Here is a 15,757-nt window from a genome sequence, read left to right as displayed (position 1 = left end):
TCAGCCCTGGTGGAATGGCGGAGCAGGCTCGATGGGCCGAATGGCTTTTCCCTCTCTCATATGGCCTGACCCCTGTTCGTAAGCTCCAGTCAGCTCAGTGGGGACTGTATTCGAAACCTCTCAGCCTGCTCTTCACCAGCAGCGCCAGGGCTCGCAGGCGGTGGTGGAAGTGGAAACGATAGGGTCTTTTAAGAGACTCCTGGATGGCTACATGGAGCTTAGAAAAATAAAGAGCTATAGGTAAAGCCTAGGAAGTGTTCTGAGGACGTGTTCAGCGCAGCTTTGTGGGCCGAAGGGCCTGTATTGTGCTGTAGGCTTTCTATGTTTCCATGTAACAACATCCTCCAATGCCTTCCATGCGATTTTCTCCGGTCCCGCTAGAAGTTTTTCGAATTACCTGTTGTCGTTGTCCTGTCTGATTTGTGGACCCAACAGAAATGCCTTCCTAAATCTTGGCACCAGTTACTCTGACTTGAACTATGAATTGAAATAACAAATATAGGTCGAATAAACTATATACTTTAAAAAAATATATGTGTTCTTTTATATAAAAATGGTGCGTGACTTGCATGGTGGTTTTCCTGCTCAGCTGCCCAAAGTTACTCCCAAAAGTATTCAGCAACCAGACTGAACTCACACAACACGCTTGGAGGAACTCAGCAGGTCGGGCAGCGTCCGTGCAAATGGACAGTCAACGTTTCGGGCCGAGACCCTTCATCAGGACCGAAACGTTGACTGCTCGTTTCCACGGAAGCTGCCCGACCTGCTGAGTTCCTCCAGCGTGTTGCTTTGACCCCAGTGTCTGCAGAGAATTTTGTGCTTACAGACTGCTCGGACTCGAGTGGGATACCAGTGCCGAGAGAGTGAGTGGGATCGGGGCCCGGCCAGTTAGCGCACAGGACCTCTTCGAACGCGGTGTCGCCCGCTTCCTAGTCACTGAACAGTGACTCGAGACGGTGGTGGGGGGGATTTTTGGACCGGAAATGGGGGCCGAAGAAAAGAAAAACTTCAAGGGTGTTTGGCGCTGCAAATCGCATTAGGGCGAGAGGTAGAATCCGGAGCTGGTGAGTCAAGGCCCTCGTTGGGAGGATACATTTGCCAGAGCTATGGATGACTCTTGCCTGAGAGCCCGCGCTACCTCTCGAGACTCTCCGCCCATCACTCCTTCCACAGTTTCTGTCACCCTGAAACTCCCCCCTCCGCCCATGCATATCTGTGAAACTTATTGCCGCACAAGGCTACGGAGGTCAAGTTATTGGGTGTATTTAAAGCAGAGGCCGATTATTGAGGCAGGAGAATGGGGGTTGAGAGGGACAGTGTGGGATGCTGGAGCAGGTTCGATGAAAAATGGCCTTATTCTGCTTCTATGCGACGTGGAAGGGGTCCTTGGGGGGGGGGAGAGGGGAAGTGAGTAAATGCCACCCTCAGACAGGGTCGGAGGTCAGGGCTGGACCTGGGTCTACGGAACACGGGACAGCGCTCCTGCCCACAAGCCCCACCTCACCCCCGTGTTGAAAACAACCGACTCACCACAGGGTGCCAACTTTGCTTTTTAATACGTCGATTCCACACAGCAACGCCCAGTCAGGCCGCTCCCAGCTTCCGCAGTTCGCCCGCTTCGCTCCGCGTTCTCCATGGCGACCGGAGAGCCTCTTCCGCGGCGCCTTCGCGCTGAGTTGGGTGGTGGTCCCGTTGGTTCTGGCGGTGCCCCGGGGGTCTAGTCTTCGCTACCCCCCCCCCAAGCCAGCTCGGCGTTCAGTCTAGAAGGGCGAGGGCTTTGGCCACCGTGGCTCGGACACTGGCCACGGGATCCTGCAGGAGGGCGATGATGTCTGAGCAGGCGTTGCCGCTGGGGACGAATTGGCGGTACTGGCGGGGCAGCTGGTGCAGCAGGGAGGCCACGAAGGCCACGGCGTTGCCCCGGATCTGGGGCAGGAGGCTCCGGAAGAACGCGACGCCCAGTGCCAGGCAGCCGCCGACCTGAGCCGGGAGGTCGGCCGCCAGCGCCGCAGCGAAGTGCCGGAGGAAGTCCCAGTAGTCCAGAGGGGCGCCCGCAGCCGGGGGGAGGGCCGCCGAGAGACCCTCGGAGCCCAGCAGGGGCCCGGCCTGCCCCAGGGCCTGCTGGCAGGCCCGCGACACCCCAGGGTCCTCGTCGTGGGCGTGGAGGGCCAAGCTGACCAGGCTGTTGCGGACGTGCTCGGTGTAGGCGTGGCCCAGCTCGCCGCTGCCGAAGCGGGACAGGCTGCCGAAGAGGTTGAAGGCCTCGGCCCTCACCGGCCCGCTCTGATGCTCGAAGAGGGGCTGCAGGGCGGCGGCGATGGAGCCTAGCTGGGTGACAGCACTGCCTTCCGGGAGCAGGGGCAGCAGCCGGGCCAGGCTCGCCAGCGATTCCAACTTGACCAGGTCCTGCGGGTCATCGGGGTCGCCCGCCCCCAGCACCAGGGCCGCCAGCAGCTGCGAGGAGTAGGGCCCCACCTGCTGCGGGTCCCCGACCGACAGGTTGGCCAGCCCACGGATGGCCAGGAGCCGGACGCCAGGCGCAGGGTCCCGCAGGAGGCCCAGCAGGCAGGCCACCAGCGAGTCCGTGAGGTGGAGCTCGGCGGCCACTGGCTGGGCCAGCAGCTCACCCAGGAAGGCTGTCAGGGCGGCCCGCTGGGTCCCAGTGGCTCCGGGCAGGGCCCCAGACAGCCGGTGGGCCACAGCGACCAGCCGGGGACGGGCGTGGGCGGCCATGGCCCGGGCCAGGAGGGCGGCTCCCTCGGGCTGCTCGCTGGGGGCCCTCAGCTTCGTCCAGCCGCCGCTCTCCCGCAGACCGTCTGCCACCCCCGGCGTGCCGCCGACGATCAGCACCGCCCGCAGAGCCTCGGCCGTCTCCGATGTCTCTGTCTTACGAACGGCGCTGAGCTGGAGCAATAACGCGCCGAGCAGGCGGGGGTAGAGGGTCGAGGCCGCTTCCGCTGACTCCGGGTTGGACAGCATCGCCCGCAGGGCGCCGACCATTGACAGGGGCCCCACGGCCGAGCAGGGGCACACCTTCTCCCCGGGGCCCAGGGCTTCCAGCAGCAGCTCCATGGCAGCCGTGGCCAGCGGGGTCTCGCCGCCCAGCGCGCACCAGACGTCCCGGACGTTCCGGTCGAGGGGGAGCGGGGAGGCGAGGAGGCAGGAGACCGTCTCGGCCGTGTTCTGCGAGGCCAGCAGCATGATGAAGCGGATGACGGACAGCCTGATCTGGTCAGAGGCACTCCACTGGAGGCGGACGGTGAGGGCCCGGAGGATGGAGGCCACATGGTCCCGCAGGGCGGGGCCGCAGGATGAGGCCATGGTGTTCATGACGAAGGCAGCAGCGCCTGAGCTGCTGGGGAAGGGCTCGTCCAGCCCTTCGAAGAGGGCAAAGAGGAGGGGGGCAGTCTGCCCACGGGGGAGGTGCCGGGAGAGGACCCCAGCCAGGTCGGTGAGGGCCTTCAGGAGGCGCTGGTGGTCGCATCGGTCCAGCTGCTCGCCCCAGGCCCGCAGACGCTCCAGAGGCTCGTCGGGCCGCCCCTCGCCCAGGCCCCGATGCCGGAGGTGGACGTCGAAGAGGGCGCAGATGCTGGCCAGTGCCTGGCCCCGGAGCCTGAGCACTGGGTCGGCGAGACGGGGAGTCAGACGCCCCACCGTGGTCCCCAGGGGCCCAAACTCTGTCCCGGTCTGGGCACCCGCCTCCTCCAGGTAGAGCGCCGTTAGCCGGTGGGTGATGCCCATGGCCCGCTCTCTCTCATGGTCCTTGGCTGAGGCGAGCCAGGATTCCACATGCTTGAAGAGGGCCCAGAACCCCCCGGGGCTGAGGTCCTGGCGGAGAATCTCGTCGAGGAGCCCCTGGAGGGCTGACAGTGCCTCGCTGTGCAGACCCGGCCGGGCGCCATCCTCTCCTCGTGTGGCCTCTTTCTCCTCCAGTGGCAGCCCCAGCACGCTGTCCAGGCAGGCCTTGATGAGCTCGGTCACGTAGGCGCCATTGAGTGGCGGCCCCAGCTTCAGCAGCTGGGTGCAGGCGATCAGGGCCAGCTGCCTCACGGGGGTCCGCAGCGGCCCCTGGGACTCGGCCCGGATGATGGCCTGCATGCTGGCCAGGAGCTCTCCCTTCTTGGCCAGACGGTAAGTCTGCTGGTACTCGCTGCCGACCAGGGCCTTCGCCACCAGCGTGACGGCCCGGATGAAGCATTGCTGGATGGTTGGGTCTTTGCTCTCCAACTTGATCCCCAGCAGCTTGGTGTGGGAGAGGCTGAGGATGGCCGGCAAGATGCTGCTCTCCAGCCGGGGCAGGAGGAGGCTCCTGGGGGCGTAGAGGGCCACGTAGCCGTAGCAGAGAATAAGGGTGCCCTTTGTCTTCTCCGCGTCGCCCTCCAGCCTCTCCGTCAGCGCCCCAAAGAAGCTGGCCGCCTTCTTCCAGGCCTCGGGCCTGGCTAGCTCCTCCAGCTGGGCCAGGGTCTCAGCCAGGTGGGCCATGGCGCACAGGCCCACGCCGAGGGCCGCGCCCTCCCTCTCCGCCGCCTCTCCGGGCCGCACGCTGTGGAGCATCTGCCGGAGGTGGCGGCTGACTAGCTCCGCGGAGCCGCTGTGTTGGAGCATGATGCCAATGCACTTGTAGAGGAACTGCCTCTCCCTGGGCGCCAGGGAGCGGAGGGCTGGGGAGGCCGAGGCCACCTGCCAGGCCCCGGCGAGGGCCGCAAGCTCATCGGCCAGCCGGTGGCTCCAGCCGGCATCGGCCACCGCCTCGGCGCTCTTGAAGAGGAGGAGCAGGAGGCTCTTCTCCCACTGCTGCTGCAGGAAGGTGCCCACGGGGGCCTGCTCCACAAAAGCCACCAGGTCAGGGAGCTCCGCTCCCCAGGGCCGCTCCAGGGCTGGGTGAAGGGCGGGGCCAAGGGCCAGCAGCAGCCTCAGGGCCGGGGCTCCCCGTCCGCTGCCCTCATGGGGCAGGGAGGCGGCAGCCAGCAGGCGGGCCAGCAGGGCCTGTGCAGAGGGCAGGCCGGTCCCCTCCTCGAGGGACAGGGCCCCCGGGCTGGCCTGGCACCTCCTGTGGCAGAGGAGGCCGAGCGCCCGGCACAGGGGGGCCAGTGCACCCGTATACCGCACAGGGGTGACGTAGGTCAGGAGCGACGGCCACAGCAGACGCTCCAGGCCTTGGTTGGCTACGGCCCGGCCCAGCACCTCCTCAGCCCGGGCCCTCAGCTCGGTCTCCTCAACTTCGGCTGGCCCACACTGGGACACCACAAACTCCAGCACTGCCTCCCTGCCCTCCTTTTCTCCCTCCTCTTCCACCTCCCCTTCCAGGTAACCCCCAGTGACCAGACCCTCCACCACCTCCAGGGCTGCCCGCTGGACCCGCCTGCTGGAATCTGACAGTGCAGGCCTCAGGCTGGAGAGGAGCGCAGGGCGTCTGGCCTGCAGCTGACCCAGGCGGGAGCCCAGCAGGTGCCGTAACACGGCCAGGGCCCCCAGCCGGCCCCTCTCGTTACCCACTGTCTGATGGCCCAGGAAACCCAGCAGCTGACTTGGCGAGGCCTGGGCCAGGATGGTGAAGCAGCTGAGCAGCTCAGCGCTGGGCCCAGAGGCCCCACAGGCCTGACGGTGGAGGGGTGGCAGGAGGGCCTCAGCCTGGTGCTCCAGGGCCACATACCCGAGCACCACGGAGGCATCCAGCACCCGTCCCAGACAGCGGGTGACGGCTTGGACCTCAGCCCGCTGCCGGTAGCAGGCCAGCAGGGCCGGCAGCAGCACTGGAAGCTCCTCCCGCAGCCTGACGGGAGGGAGCAGGCGTACAACATCCCCCAGCGCCAACAAGACCTCGCGCCGGAGGCTGGCGTCCCTGCGCGGCAGCCAGTCATGGAAGAGAATGCGGTAGGCCGCCTCCATCTCCTGGGCGAAGGCCTCTTTCCCGGGCGTGGACTCCGCTGGCTCGCTCTGGCAGGTCAGGATTCCGCGGCTAAATGAGCCCAGGGCTGAGGCCAGGGCTGCCTTGGCCCGGTCGTTTTGGGCCTGGCCCAGCAACGGCACGGCTGCCTCTAGGATGCCGGGCAGGTGGGCCAGTGTGCCACGGGGGTTGCCCTCGACCACGCGGGCGAGGGCTCGCAGGGCGGGGAGCTCGGGCAGGGCCCCGTGCTCGAGGCCCTGCAGCAGCTCCTCCAGCACCTCCTGGGCGAAGGTGCGGCCCAGGGCCACCAGCAGGTCACCCAGGGCCTCCAGGGAGGCGCCTCGCAATGCCTCCTCTGGCCTGGACAGCTCCTGGCGGGCCCCTGCCGCCACCTTCCGGGCCAGCAGCTCGCCCACCCGCTGCCCGGCGTCGCGGGCCACATCGGCCATGCTGCGCAGCAGGGAGGCCCGGTGCTCATCCTCCAGCCGTCCCCGCCGTCCCAGGTAGTCGTGGCAGGCGGCCAGCACCGGCTCTGGGTGGCGGGTCCCTAACTCCCGCAGTGACAGGACCGCCTGTGCCCTCACCCCCCGATCCTGGTCGCCGGCAGCCTCGCACAGCGCCCTCAGGAAGGGCTCCAGGCCGCAGGGGCCCTCCGGTTCCATTCTTCCCCTTCCCAGGTGTCGCTCACCTCCTACCTCCTCTTCCCCGCCCCTCTAGCACCCGCTGCCCTCTCCGGGCAGCTCCCTCTCTCTATTGGTCTTCTGCCCTTCTCCTCGGCCTCCCAGACCATCCCTCCCTCTCTTAGTCCCCCTACCACCACACAGCTATCCCCCTTCCACCTGGTCCTCAAGTTGGATCAGTTAAACTCCGCTTCCCCCTCCCCCCCCCCCACCTGCAGCAATGCCCTCTGGACACCTGCCCGGCCTAAGTGGGCCTAGAGCGGCCTAAAGGGGCCGAGAGCGGCCTAAGTGGGCCTAGAGCGGCCTAAGTGGGTTTAGAGCGGCCTAAAGGGGCCGAGAGCGGCCTAAGTGGGTTTAGAGCGGCCTAAAGGGGCCGAGAGCGGCCTGTGCCTGCCCAACCCGGCCCTCGATCTCCCATTCTGGAGGCCCCGGCTCCGGGCAGAAAGTTGAATCTTACCGGTGAGAAGTCGCGTCCCCTCCGCCGTCCCTGTCCACACCCCGACCCCGGCCCAGCTCTCTTCCCTTCCCCCCGCCCCAGACTGTGAGATCACCGCCCGCACTGTGAAGTTTGCCCGGGGCCGGGGCCTAGGCCTTCCCCGCACCAGACCGCCGGCGCGGCGGCTGCCCGGCATTAGTGAAGGGGAGCGGGGGGCCTCGGGACCAGATGGACGTTGCGGCCGAGCTCATTCGAACTCCCGGCCCGAAACGCCGCCCGTCTCGCCGAGCCGCCCCGGGGATTCTCCCCGTGTTTATGGCGTGATTCAGCCACGGTCACCCCGGGAGGTGATTCAGACTGTGAACTTGGGGGCAGAGTACGGGGTTGATGGCAGGAGTTCAGGGGTAGAGTCGCTGGTTCACGGCTGAAGAGAATCGGGTTTGATTCCCACCACCGGTGGCTGTTTTGTGTGAGAGAGAGAGTGAGAGTGAAAAAGTGAGTGTGTGGGAGAGTGAGAGTGAAAAAGTGAGTGTGTGGGAGTGAGAGTGAGAAAGTGAGTGTGTGGGAGTGTGAGAAAGTGAGTGTGTGGGAGAGTGAGGGTGTGAGAAAGTGAGTGTGTGGGAGAGTGAGGGAGTGTGAGAAAGTGAGTGTGTGTGAGTGAGAAAGTGAGTGTGTGGGAGTGAGAGTGAGAAAGTGAGTGTGTGGGAGTGAGAGTGAGAAAGTGTGTGGGAGTGTGAGAAAGTGAGTGTGTGGGAGAGTGAGGGTGTGAGAAAGTGAGTGTGTGGGAGAGTGAGGGAGTGTGAGAAAGCGAGTGTGTGTGAGTGAGAAAGTGAGTGTGTGGGAGAGTGAGAGTGAGAAAGTGAGTGTGGGAGAGAGTGAGTGTATGTGTTGAGTATTGGGTTGGAATGTAATGGTGAGGTTGTATAAGACATTAGTGAGGGCAAATTTGGAGTATTGTGTACAATTTTGGTTACCTAATTACAGGAAGGATATAAATAAGGTTGAAAGAGTGCAGAGAAGGTTTACAATGATGGGACTTGTGAAACTGAGTTACAGAGAAAGGATGAATAGGTTAGGACTTTATTCCCTGGAGCATAGGAGAATGAGGGGAGATTTGATAGAGGTGTATAAAATTATGATGGGTATAGATAGAGTGAATGCAAGCAGGCATTTTCCACTGAGGCTCGGGGAGAAAAAAAACAGATCATGGGTTAAGGGTGAAGAGGAAAAGTTTAAAGGGAACATTAGGGGGGTTTCTTCACACAGAGAGTGGTGTGAGTGTGGAATGAGCTGCCAGATGAAGTGGTAAATGCAGGCTCACTTTTAACATTTAAGAAAAACTTGGACGTGTACATGGATGAGACATGTATGGAGGGATATGGGCCAGGTGCAGGTCGGTGGGACTAGGCAGGAAAATGATGGATCCCTTGTGCCTTTCCACCTCACCCTCTCCCGGCAATTCCACAGTCCTCTCAGAGATCCTGTCTGCAATGCCATGTTGCTGCCCCGGGAGAGAATGTTGTCCAGAGGTTCTTTGGAAGTGAGGAATGAGGTGCAAATCTGCTGGTAATGATCCCTTTATTAGATGTTCACCATAGTTTAACAGACGTTCACCACAGATCCCATAGTTGTTGATGATAATTTTCCATAGATGTTCGCGATGGGCGAGGTATCTGTGGATCACACCTGGTACTGCAGCTGACATACCCCCTGCCTCACTTCTCCGGAGAAGGGGCTTCAGTCCCCACCTCCGACACTCGGCGTGTGCCGAATTCCTCTCGCGTCCCAACGTGCGAGATCGGTGCTGGGTTAATTCCCACCCCTCTCCCCCAGTGTGTAGGTGACGGGTAGAATCTACGACCCTCCTGCCCCCTCACCCTGCAGGTCCTGGTGGTGGGAGACTTGCCCAACACCAACTGCCTGGTCTCCAGGATCTTCACGCCTTCCACCCGTCTAGCAAGGCTGGGTCAGAACCGAGCCCAGGCCCAGTTAGGGAAATGGGGAGATGCATCTGGGCACAAGGGATCAGGGGAATGTGGGCTTGGACCCCATAAGCAGAATTAGGCCATTTGGCCCATCGAGTCTGTTCCGCCATTTCATCATGGCTGATCCATTTGCCCTCTCAGCCCCCAATCTCCTGCCTTCCCCCCCTTGTATCCCTTCATCCCCTGACCAATTAAGAATCTATCAACCTTTGCCTTAAATATACCCAGTGACCTGGCCTCCACTGCTGTGGCAATAAATCTCTGGCTAAAGAAATTCCTCCTCATCATTCTAAAAGGACGCCACTCTATTCTGAGGCTGTGTCCTCTGGTCCTAGACTCCCCCACTACAGGAAACATCCTCTCCACAACCCCTCTATCTGTGTCCTCTGGTCCTAGACTCCCCCCCACCCCACTACAGGAAACATCCTCTCCACAACCCCTCTATCTGTGTCCTCTGGTCCTAGACTCCCCCCCACCCCACTACAGGAAACATCCTCTCCACATCCACTCTATCTGTGTCCTCTGGTCCTAGACTCCCCCACTACAGGAAACATCCTCTCCACAACCCCTCTATCTGTGTCCTCTGGTCCTAGACTCCCCCCCCACCCCACTACAGGAAACATCCTCTCCACATCCACTCTATCTGTGTCCTCTGGTCCTAGACTCCCCCACTATAGGAAACATCCTCTCCACACCCACTCTGTCGGGGCCTTTCACCATTCGATAGGTTTCACTGAGGTCAGCACTCGTTCCAGTGAGTGGAGGCATCAGACGCTCCTCGTGTGACACAGGAATTGCTCATGTCAGCAGGGGGTGTTAGGCAGGAATCTCCAGAAATAATTGAAAGAAGAGTTGGGTAGGGATTTCCAGAGGAAGAGAGATGATGGAGGAATCACAAAAGGGAGTTGAAGAGGGGAAGGAACTGGAGAGGGCGAGAGAGGAAATACTAGAGTGTGTTGGAAAAGGAGTTGAGAGGGATGGGGAAGCTGAAGATCCTTTCAGTGATGAACAATTAAACTGGAGGGTGCTCAAGTGGTTGTAAGTGGAGGGACGGATCCCTTCTGCCTTTTCACCACACCCTCTCCCGGCAATTCCACAGTCCTCTCAGATCCTGTCTGCGATGCCACGTTGCTGCCCCGGGAGAGAATGTTGTCCAGAGGTTCTTTAGAAGTGAGAACTGAAATGCAAATCTGCTGGTAATGATCCCTTTATTAAATGTTCACCAAAGTTTACCATACGTTCACCACAGATCACCATAGTCATTCACCATAGATGTTCACCACAGATCCCATAGTTGTTCATAATTTTCCATAGATGTTCACCAGTATAGTTCATTCTATATCTTCACCATAAATGTTCACAGCCATTCACCATAGATGTTCACCAGTTGTTCACCACAGATCACCAGAGCTGTTCACCATAATTCCCCATAGATGTTCTCCACAATTGTTCACTATAGTTCACTCGGAAGGTGGTGTGAGTGTGTGGAATGAGCTGCCAGCAGAAGTGATGGGTGAGGGCCCGAGTGCATCACTTAAGAGAAGCTTAGATGGGGGGGGGGGGGGTAAGGAGGGCTATGGTCCGGATGTGGCTAGATGGGACCAGGCCAGAAAAACAGATCAGCACAGGCTAGATGGGCTGAAGGGCCTGTTTGTGCGCCGTAGTTCACTGTAACTCTATAGTACAGGCAGAGTCAGCCCGTAGCAGCAAGCAAGGCAGACACACAGACTGCTGGAGGAGCTCAGCGGGTCAGGCAGCATCTGTGGAGAGGGGCTTCATCAGGACTGCGGTGGGCCGAAGCCAGAATGAGAAGGTGCGGGAGGGGAAGGAACACCAGCTGGCAGGTGATAGGTGAGACCGGCCAGAAGGCAGATGATGTGGGGTGGTGGGGAACGAAGCTAGAAGCTGGGAGGTGATAGGTGGAAGAGGTAAAGGACTTAAGAAGAAGGAATCTGGTAGGGGAACCAGAGGAAGGTGTCAGTGCCACATGCTCCTGTCCTCGCTCCTGCTCTGCTCCGGCCCCTGTATCACTGAGTACTCCGTCTCTCATCATTACCTGTATCGCTGCCACCCGTGTCTCAGTGTGCTCCACCTATCATCTGCCTCTCTGTTTATTGCTCAGTTCTGTATTTTCACCGTTTGTTGCCATTACATTTTCCTGAGCCTTTCCAGCATTTGTATCTGTACTCTGTCTATCTGAATATCGACTCTGCCTGTTTCCTGATTTCTCTGGATGTTTTGACCTCTGCCTGAACTTTGACTTTGTCTGCACCTTGGGATTTGTTACTCAATTACCTTTGCTGTATGCACAGTACTGGGTCTACGATTGGCTCCCTGCTCCAGCGCCTCGACAGGAGGTGATAGGCAGGTGAGGGGGCGGTTGGGGAAAATAGACGTTGGTGCTGCCAGGTTGGAGGGTATCCCAGACGGAGTATGAGATGTTGGCCCCCTCCAACCTGAGAGTGGTCTCACCGCGGGAGAGGACATGGACCGACATGGCAATGACAATGGAATTAACACTGTAACAAGGTGTACGCAGCTGCAGACAAGGAACGCGAGCACCCGGTTTGCATTTGCATTGTAAACACCTCTGGCCCAGTTTAGATGAGAAACCAGTTTAGCAGGCACTAAATTATCTCAGCTCTGCAGGCAAAAAAACCCACAAGTCCAGAAGCAAACACAGAAGTCACTAAGAGTTTACAGATAATTATACAAAGATCAAAAATAAGCATACGGAAAGGTAGAACGACAAGAGAAATCTCTGTAAGAACGACAATTTGGACCCTAATCCAACCCACTGATTGGTCAGAACAGATCTGTCCTGCATCCAGGGCCAGTTTCAGTCTCGGCAACTGTTTATTCCCCTCCACAGATGCTGCTTGGTTCCTTAAGGGTGTCATCGTGGGGGCCGGTAATGGGGAGAAGCTCCCGCAACCTATCCCGATGGCGTGCGTCTCAAACAGCCTCTGACAACCAAGCCCAGCTCCTGGCCTTCACGTGTAGCCCGGCGGAACAGTTTCCACTACCAGGAGAAGGGGCAAAGGTGGGTTACCAGTTGCTTTGGGCAGATGGGGCTGGTCAGCCCGTGGTTGGCAGCTCGTCGAGGAGAATGAAAACTCTGATCTCAGACCTCCGCTGCCCTGTGGCTACAGACATTCACGAGGAAGACTTTGGGAGTAAAATCCGGAGCTGGAGCCCCTGAGGCAGTCCTAAGTCGAGTTCAACGCTCCCGGTGCCAAACTGTAACGGTCTCTGCCGTTCCGCTGGGTTCATCAGCTGCATGGAGTGTGCTACATGGGGAACAGCTCGGTCGCAGCATCCATGATTAACTGTGACCAACAGGGGGGCCTTGGACCAGGAGGAACCTGCCAAGTTCCTCCAGCATTTTGCGTGTGTTGCTCTGGATTTCCAGCACCGGCAGAACCTCTGGCGTTTAATACCGTCGGGCCAAAATTAGAGCTACTTCACAAACGGTGCAGCTCCCCATCCACCCTCCGAAACACCGCCTGCCCCCACCACGGTGGCCGCAGTTTGCACCGTCGACAAAATGCACCACGGGTTATTCAGGCAGACCCTCTGTCTCACTCCCGTCATCTTTACGAAGATGATGCGTCCCAGTCCAGAAAGAGACTTACTGAGCGAGCGAGAGCCCCTGGCCGCCCACTCCGACCACCATGTGCCGATGGCAGGTAGATGCCGCAGGGTTACCGAGCGTGGGCATCTCCTCACTGGGCGGCCCCTCGGGCACAGGCTCCCCCTGCTCGGATCTCCCGCCCCGGCTGGCGAGTCCTCACAGTCTGCCTGCAAACAGAGGAGACGACCGCCATGTTAAAGGGAGATCAGAGGGCCGGCTGCAGGCCATTCAGCCCCTCAAACCTGTCCCATCATTCGACATGACGATGGCTGATCGGACCCAGGCCTTGTCTCCCCTTCTGTGCCAAGTCTCCACAGCCCCGATCTCTCCATTTAATTATCCCCACCCAACTCCCCTTGATCCATCAGAGATGATCCCCCCCCCCCATGTGGGAGATTCCCACACATCTCAGCTTTAACAGACTGGGCCAAAGCCGTTCGAGACTCTCCCGCTTGTGGAAATATCTCAACAGCCCCTCTGCTCTGGACCAGCAGGACTTTGTGTTTCAACGTGACCACTCCTTGTTCTTTGATAATTCAGGAAGATGAATAGAATTGCAGGCCAATGCAATTAATTTTAACTTCAGCCCCACTTTCAGGGTCAGACACAGAGTGAAGCTCCCTCCGCACCGTCCCATCACACACTCCCGGGGTCAGACACAGAGTGAAGCTCCCTCCACACCGTCCCATCACACACTCCCGGGGTCAGACACAGAGTGAAGCTCCCTCCACACCGTCCCATCACACACTCTCGGGGTCAGTCACAGAGTGAAGCTCCCTCCAGACCGTCCCATCACACACTCCCGGGTTCAGACACAGAGTGAATCTCCCTCCACACCATCCCATCACACACTCCCGGGGTCAGACACAGAGTGAATCTCCCTCCACACCGTCCCATCACACACTCCCGGGTTCAGACACAGAGTGAATCTCCCTCCACACCGTCCCATCACACACTCCGGGGGTCAGACACAGAGTGAATCTCCCTCCACACCGTCCCATCACACACTCCCGGGTTCAGACACAGAGTGAATCTCCCTCCACACCATCCCATCACACACTCCCGGGGACAGACACAGAGTGAAGCTCCCTCCACACCGTCCCATCACACACTCCCGGGTTCAGACACAGAGTGAATCTCCCTCCACACCATCCCATCACACACTCCGGGGGTCAGACACAGAGTGAATCTCCCCCCACACCGTCCCATCACACACTCCCGGGTTCAGACACAGAGTGAAGCTCCCTCCACACCGTCCCATCACACACTCCCGGGGTCAGACACAGAGTGAATCTCCCGCCACACCGTCCCATCACACACTCCCGGGGTCAGACACAGAGTGAATCTCCCTGCGCACCGTCCCATCACACACTCCCGGGGTCAGACACAGAGTGAAGCTCCCTCCACACCGTCCCATCACACACTCCCGGGGTCAGACACAGAGTGAAGCTCCCTCCACAACGTCCCATCACACACTCCCGGGGTCAGACACAGAGTGAATCTCCCTCCACACCGTCCCATCACACACTCCCGGGGTCAGACACAGAGTGAAGCTCCCTCCACACCGTCCCATCACACACTCCCGGGGTCAGACACAGAGTGAAGCTCCCTCCACACCGTCCCATCACACACTCCCGGGGTCAGACACAGAGTGAAGCTCCCTCCACACTGTCCCATCACACACTCTCGGGGTCAGTCACAGAGTGAAGCTCCCTCCAGACCGTCCCATCACACACTCCCGGGTTCAGACACAGAGTGAATCTCCCTCCACACCATCCCATCACACACTCCCGGGGTCAGACACAGAGTGAATCTCCCTCCACACCGTCCCATCACACACTCCCGGGTTCAGACACAGAGTGAATCTCCCTCCACACCGTCCCATCACACACTCCGGGGGTCAGACACAGAGTGAATCTCCCTCCACACCGTCCCATCACACACTCCCGGGTTCAGACACAGAGTGAATCTCCCTCCACACCATCCCATCACACACTCCCGGGGACAGACACAGAGTGAAGCTCCCTCCACACCGTCCCATCACACACTCCCGGGTTCAGACACAGAGTGAATCTCCCTCCACACCGTCCCATCACACACTCCCGGGTTCAGACACAGAGTGAAGCTCCCTCCACACCGTCCCATCACACACTCCCGGGGTCAGACACAGAGTGAATCTCCCGCCACACCGTCCCATCACACACTCCCGGGGTCAGACACAGAGTGAATCTCCCTGCGCACCGTCCCATCACACACTCCCGGGGTCAGACACAGAGTGAAGCTCCCTCCACACCGTCCCATCACACACTCCCGGGGTCAGACACAGAGTGAAGCTCCCTCCACAACGTCCCATCACACACTCCCGGGGTCAGACACAGAGTGAATCTCCCTCCACACCGTCCCATCACACACTCCCGGGGTCAGACACAGAGTGAAGCTCCCTCCACACCGTCCCATCACACACTCCCGGGGTCAGACACAGAGTGAATCTCCCTCCACAACGTCCCATCACGCACTCCCGGGGTCGGACACAGAGTGAAGCTCCCTCCACACCGTCCCATCACACACTCCCGGGGTCGGACACAGAGTGAAGCTCCCTCCACACCGTCCCATCACACACTCCCGGGGTCGGACACAGAGTGAAGCTCCCTCCACACCGTCCCATCACACACTCTCGGGGTCAGACACAGAGTGAAGCTCCCTCCACACCATCCCATCACACACTCCCGCGGTCAGACACAGAGTGAAGCTCCCTCCACACCGTCCCATCACACACTCGCGGGGTCAGACACAGAGTGAAGCTCCCTCTACACCGTCCCATCACACATTCCCAGGGTCAGACACAGAGTGAAGCTCCCTCCACACCGTCCCATCACAAACTCTCGGGGTCAAACACAGAGTGAAGCTCCCTCCACACCGTCCCATCACACACTCTCGGGGTCAAACACAGAGTGAAGCTCCCTCCACACCGTCCCATCACACACTCTCGGGGTCAGACACAGAGTGAAGCTCACTTTACGGGGGTTCCAACCTTTTTCTAAGCCATCGACCAATACCACTAAGCAAGGGGTCCGTGGACCTACTGTGCACTCTCCCATCAGTGGCAGCTTTGCTACTGACCCTAGTGTCCGAACA

The 15,757-nt window shown here is 59.9% G+C and overlaps 2 protein-coding genes across 3 annotated transcripts in view; both read right to left on the bottom strand.

Annotated features, from left to right (window-relative positions):
• Positions 1-1,755: 1,755 nt before the first annotated feature.
• Positions 1,756-6,549, bottom strand: LOC132383699 (maestro heat-like repeat-containing protein family member 1). The gene is given in 5 exon segments (XM_059954889.1): positions 1,756-5,225; positions 5,296-5,365; positions 5,419-6,101; positions 6,166-6,247; positions 6,304-6,549. Coding segments are annotated over 5 exon segments (4,551 nt in total).
• A 3,630-nt stretch (positions 6,550-10,179) lies between these two features.
• Positions 10,180-15,757, bottom strand: part of LOC132383943 (malate dehydrogenase, cytoplasmic-like) — a 72,911-nt gene continuing 67,333 nt past the window's right edge. For both annotated transcript variants that reach the window (XM_059955134.1, XM_059955133.1), the window contains exon 10: positions 10,180-12,789. In XM_059955134.1, coding sequence (XP_059811117.1) covers positions 12,779-12,789 — 11 coding nt within the window. In that variant the 3' untranslated portion in view covers positions 10,180-12,778. The remainder of the gene's footprint in view (positions 12,790-15,757) is intronic.

This window comes from Hypanus sabinus, chromosome 31, assembly GCF_030144855.1.
Source record: "Hypanus sabinus isolate sHypSab1 chromosome 31, sHypSab1.hap1, whole genome shotgun sequence".
In the NCBI taxonomy this organism is placed as follows: domain Eukaryota; kingdom Metazoa; phylum Chordata; class Chondrichthyes; order Myliobatiformes; family Dasyatidae; genus Hypanus; species Hypanus sabinus.
The sequence above is the reverse complement of the archived record's forward strand: the minus strand, read 5'-3'. Positions and strand labels throughout refer to the sequence as shown.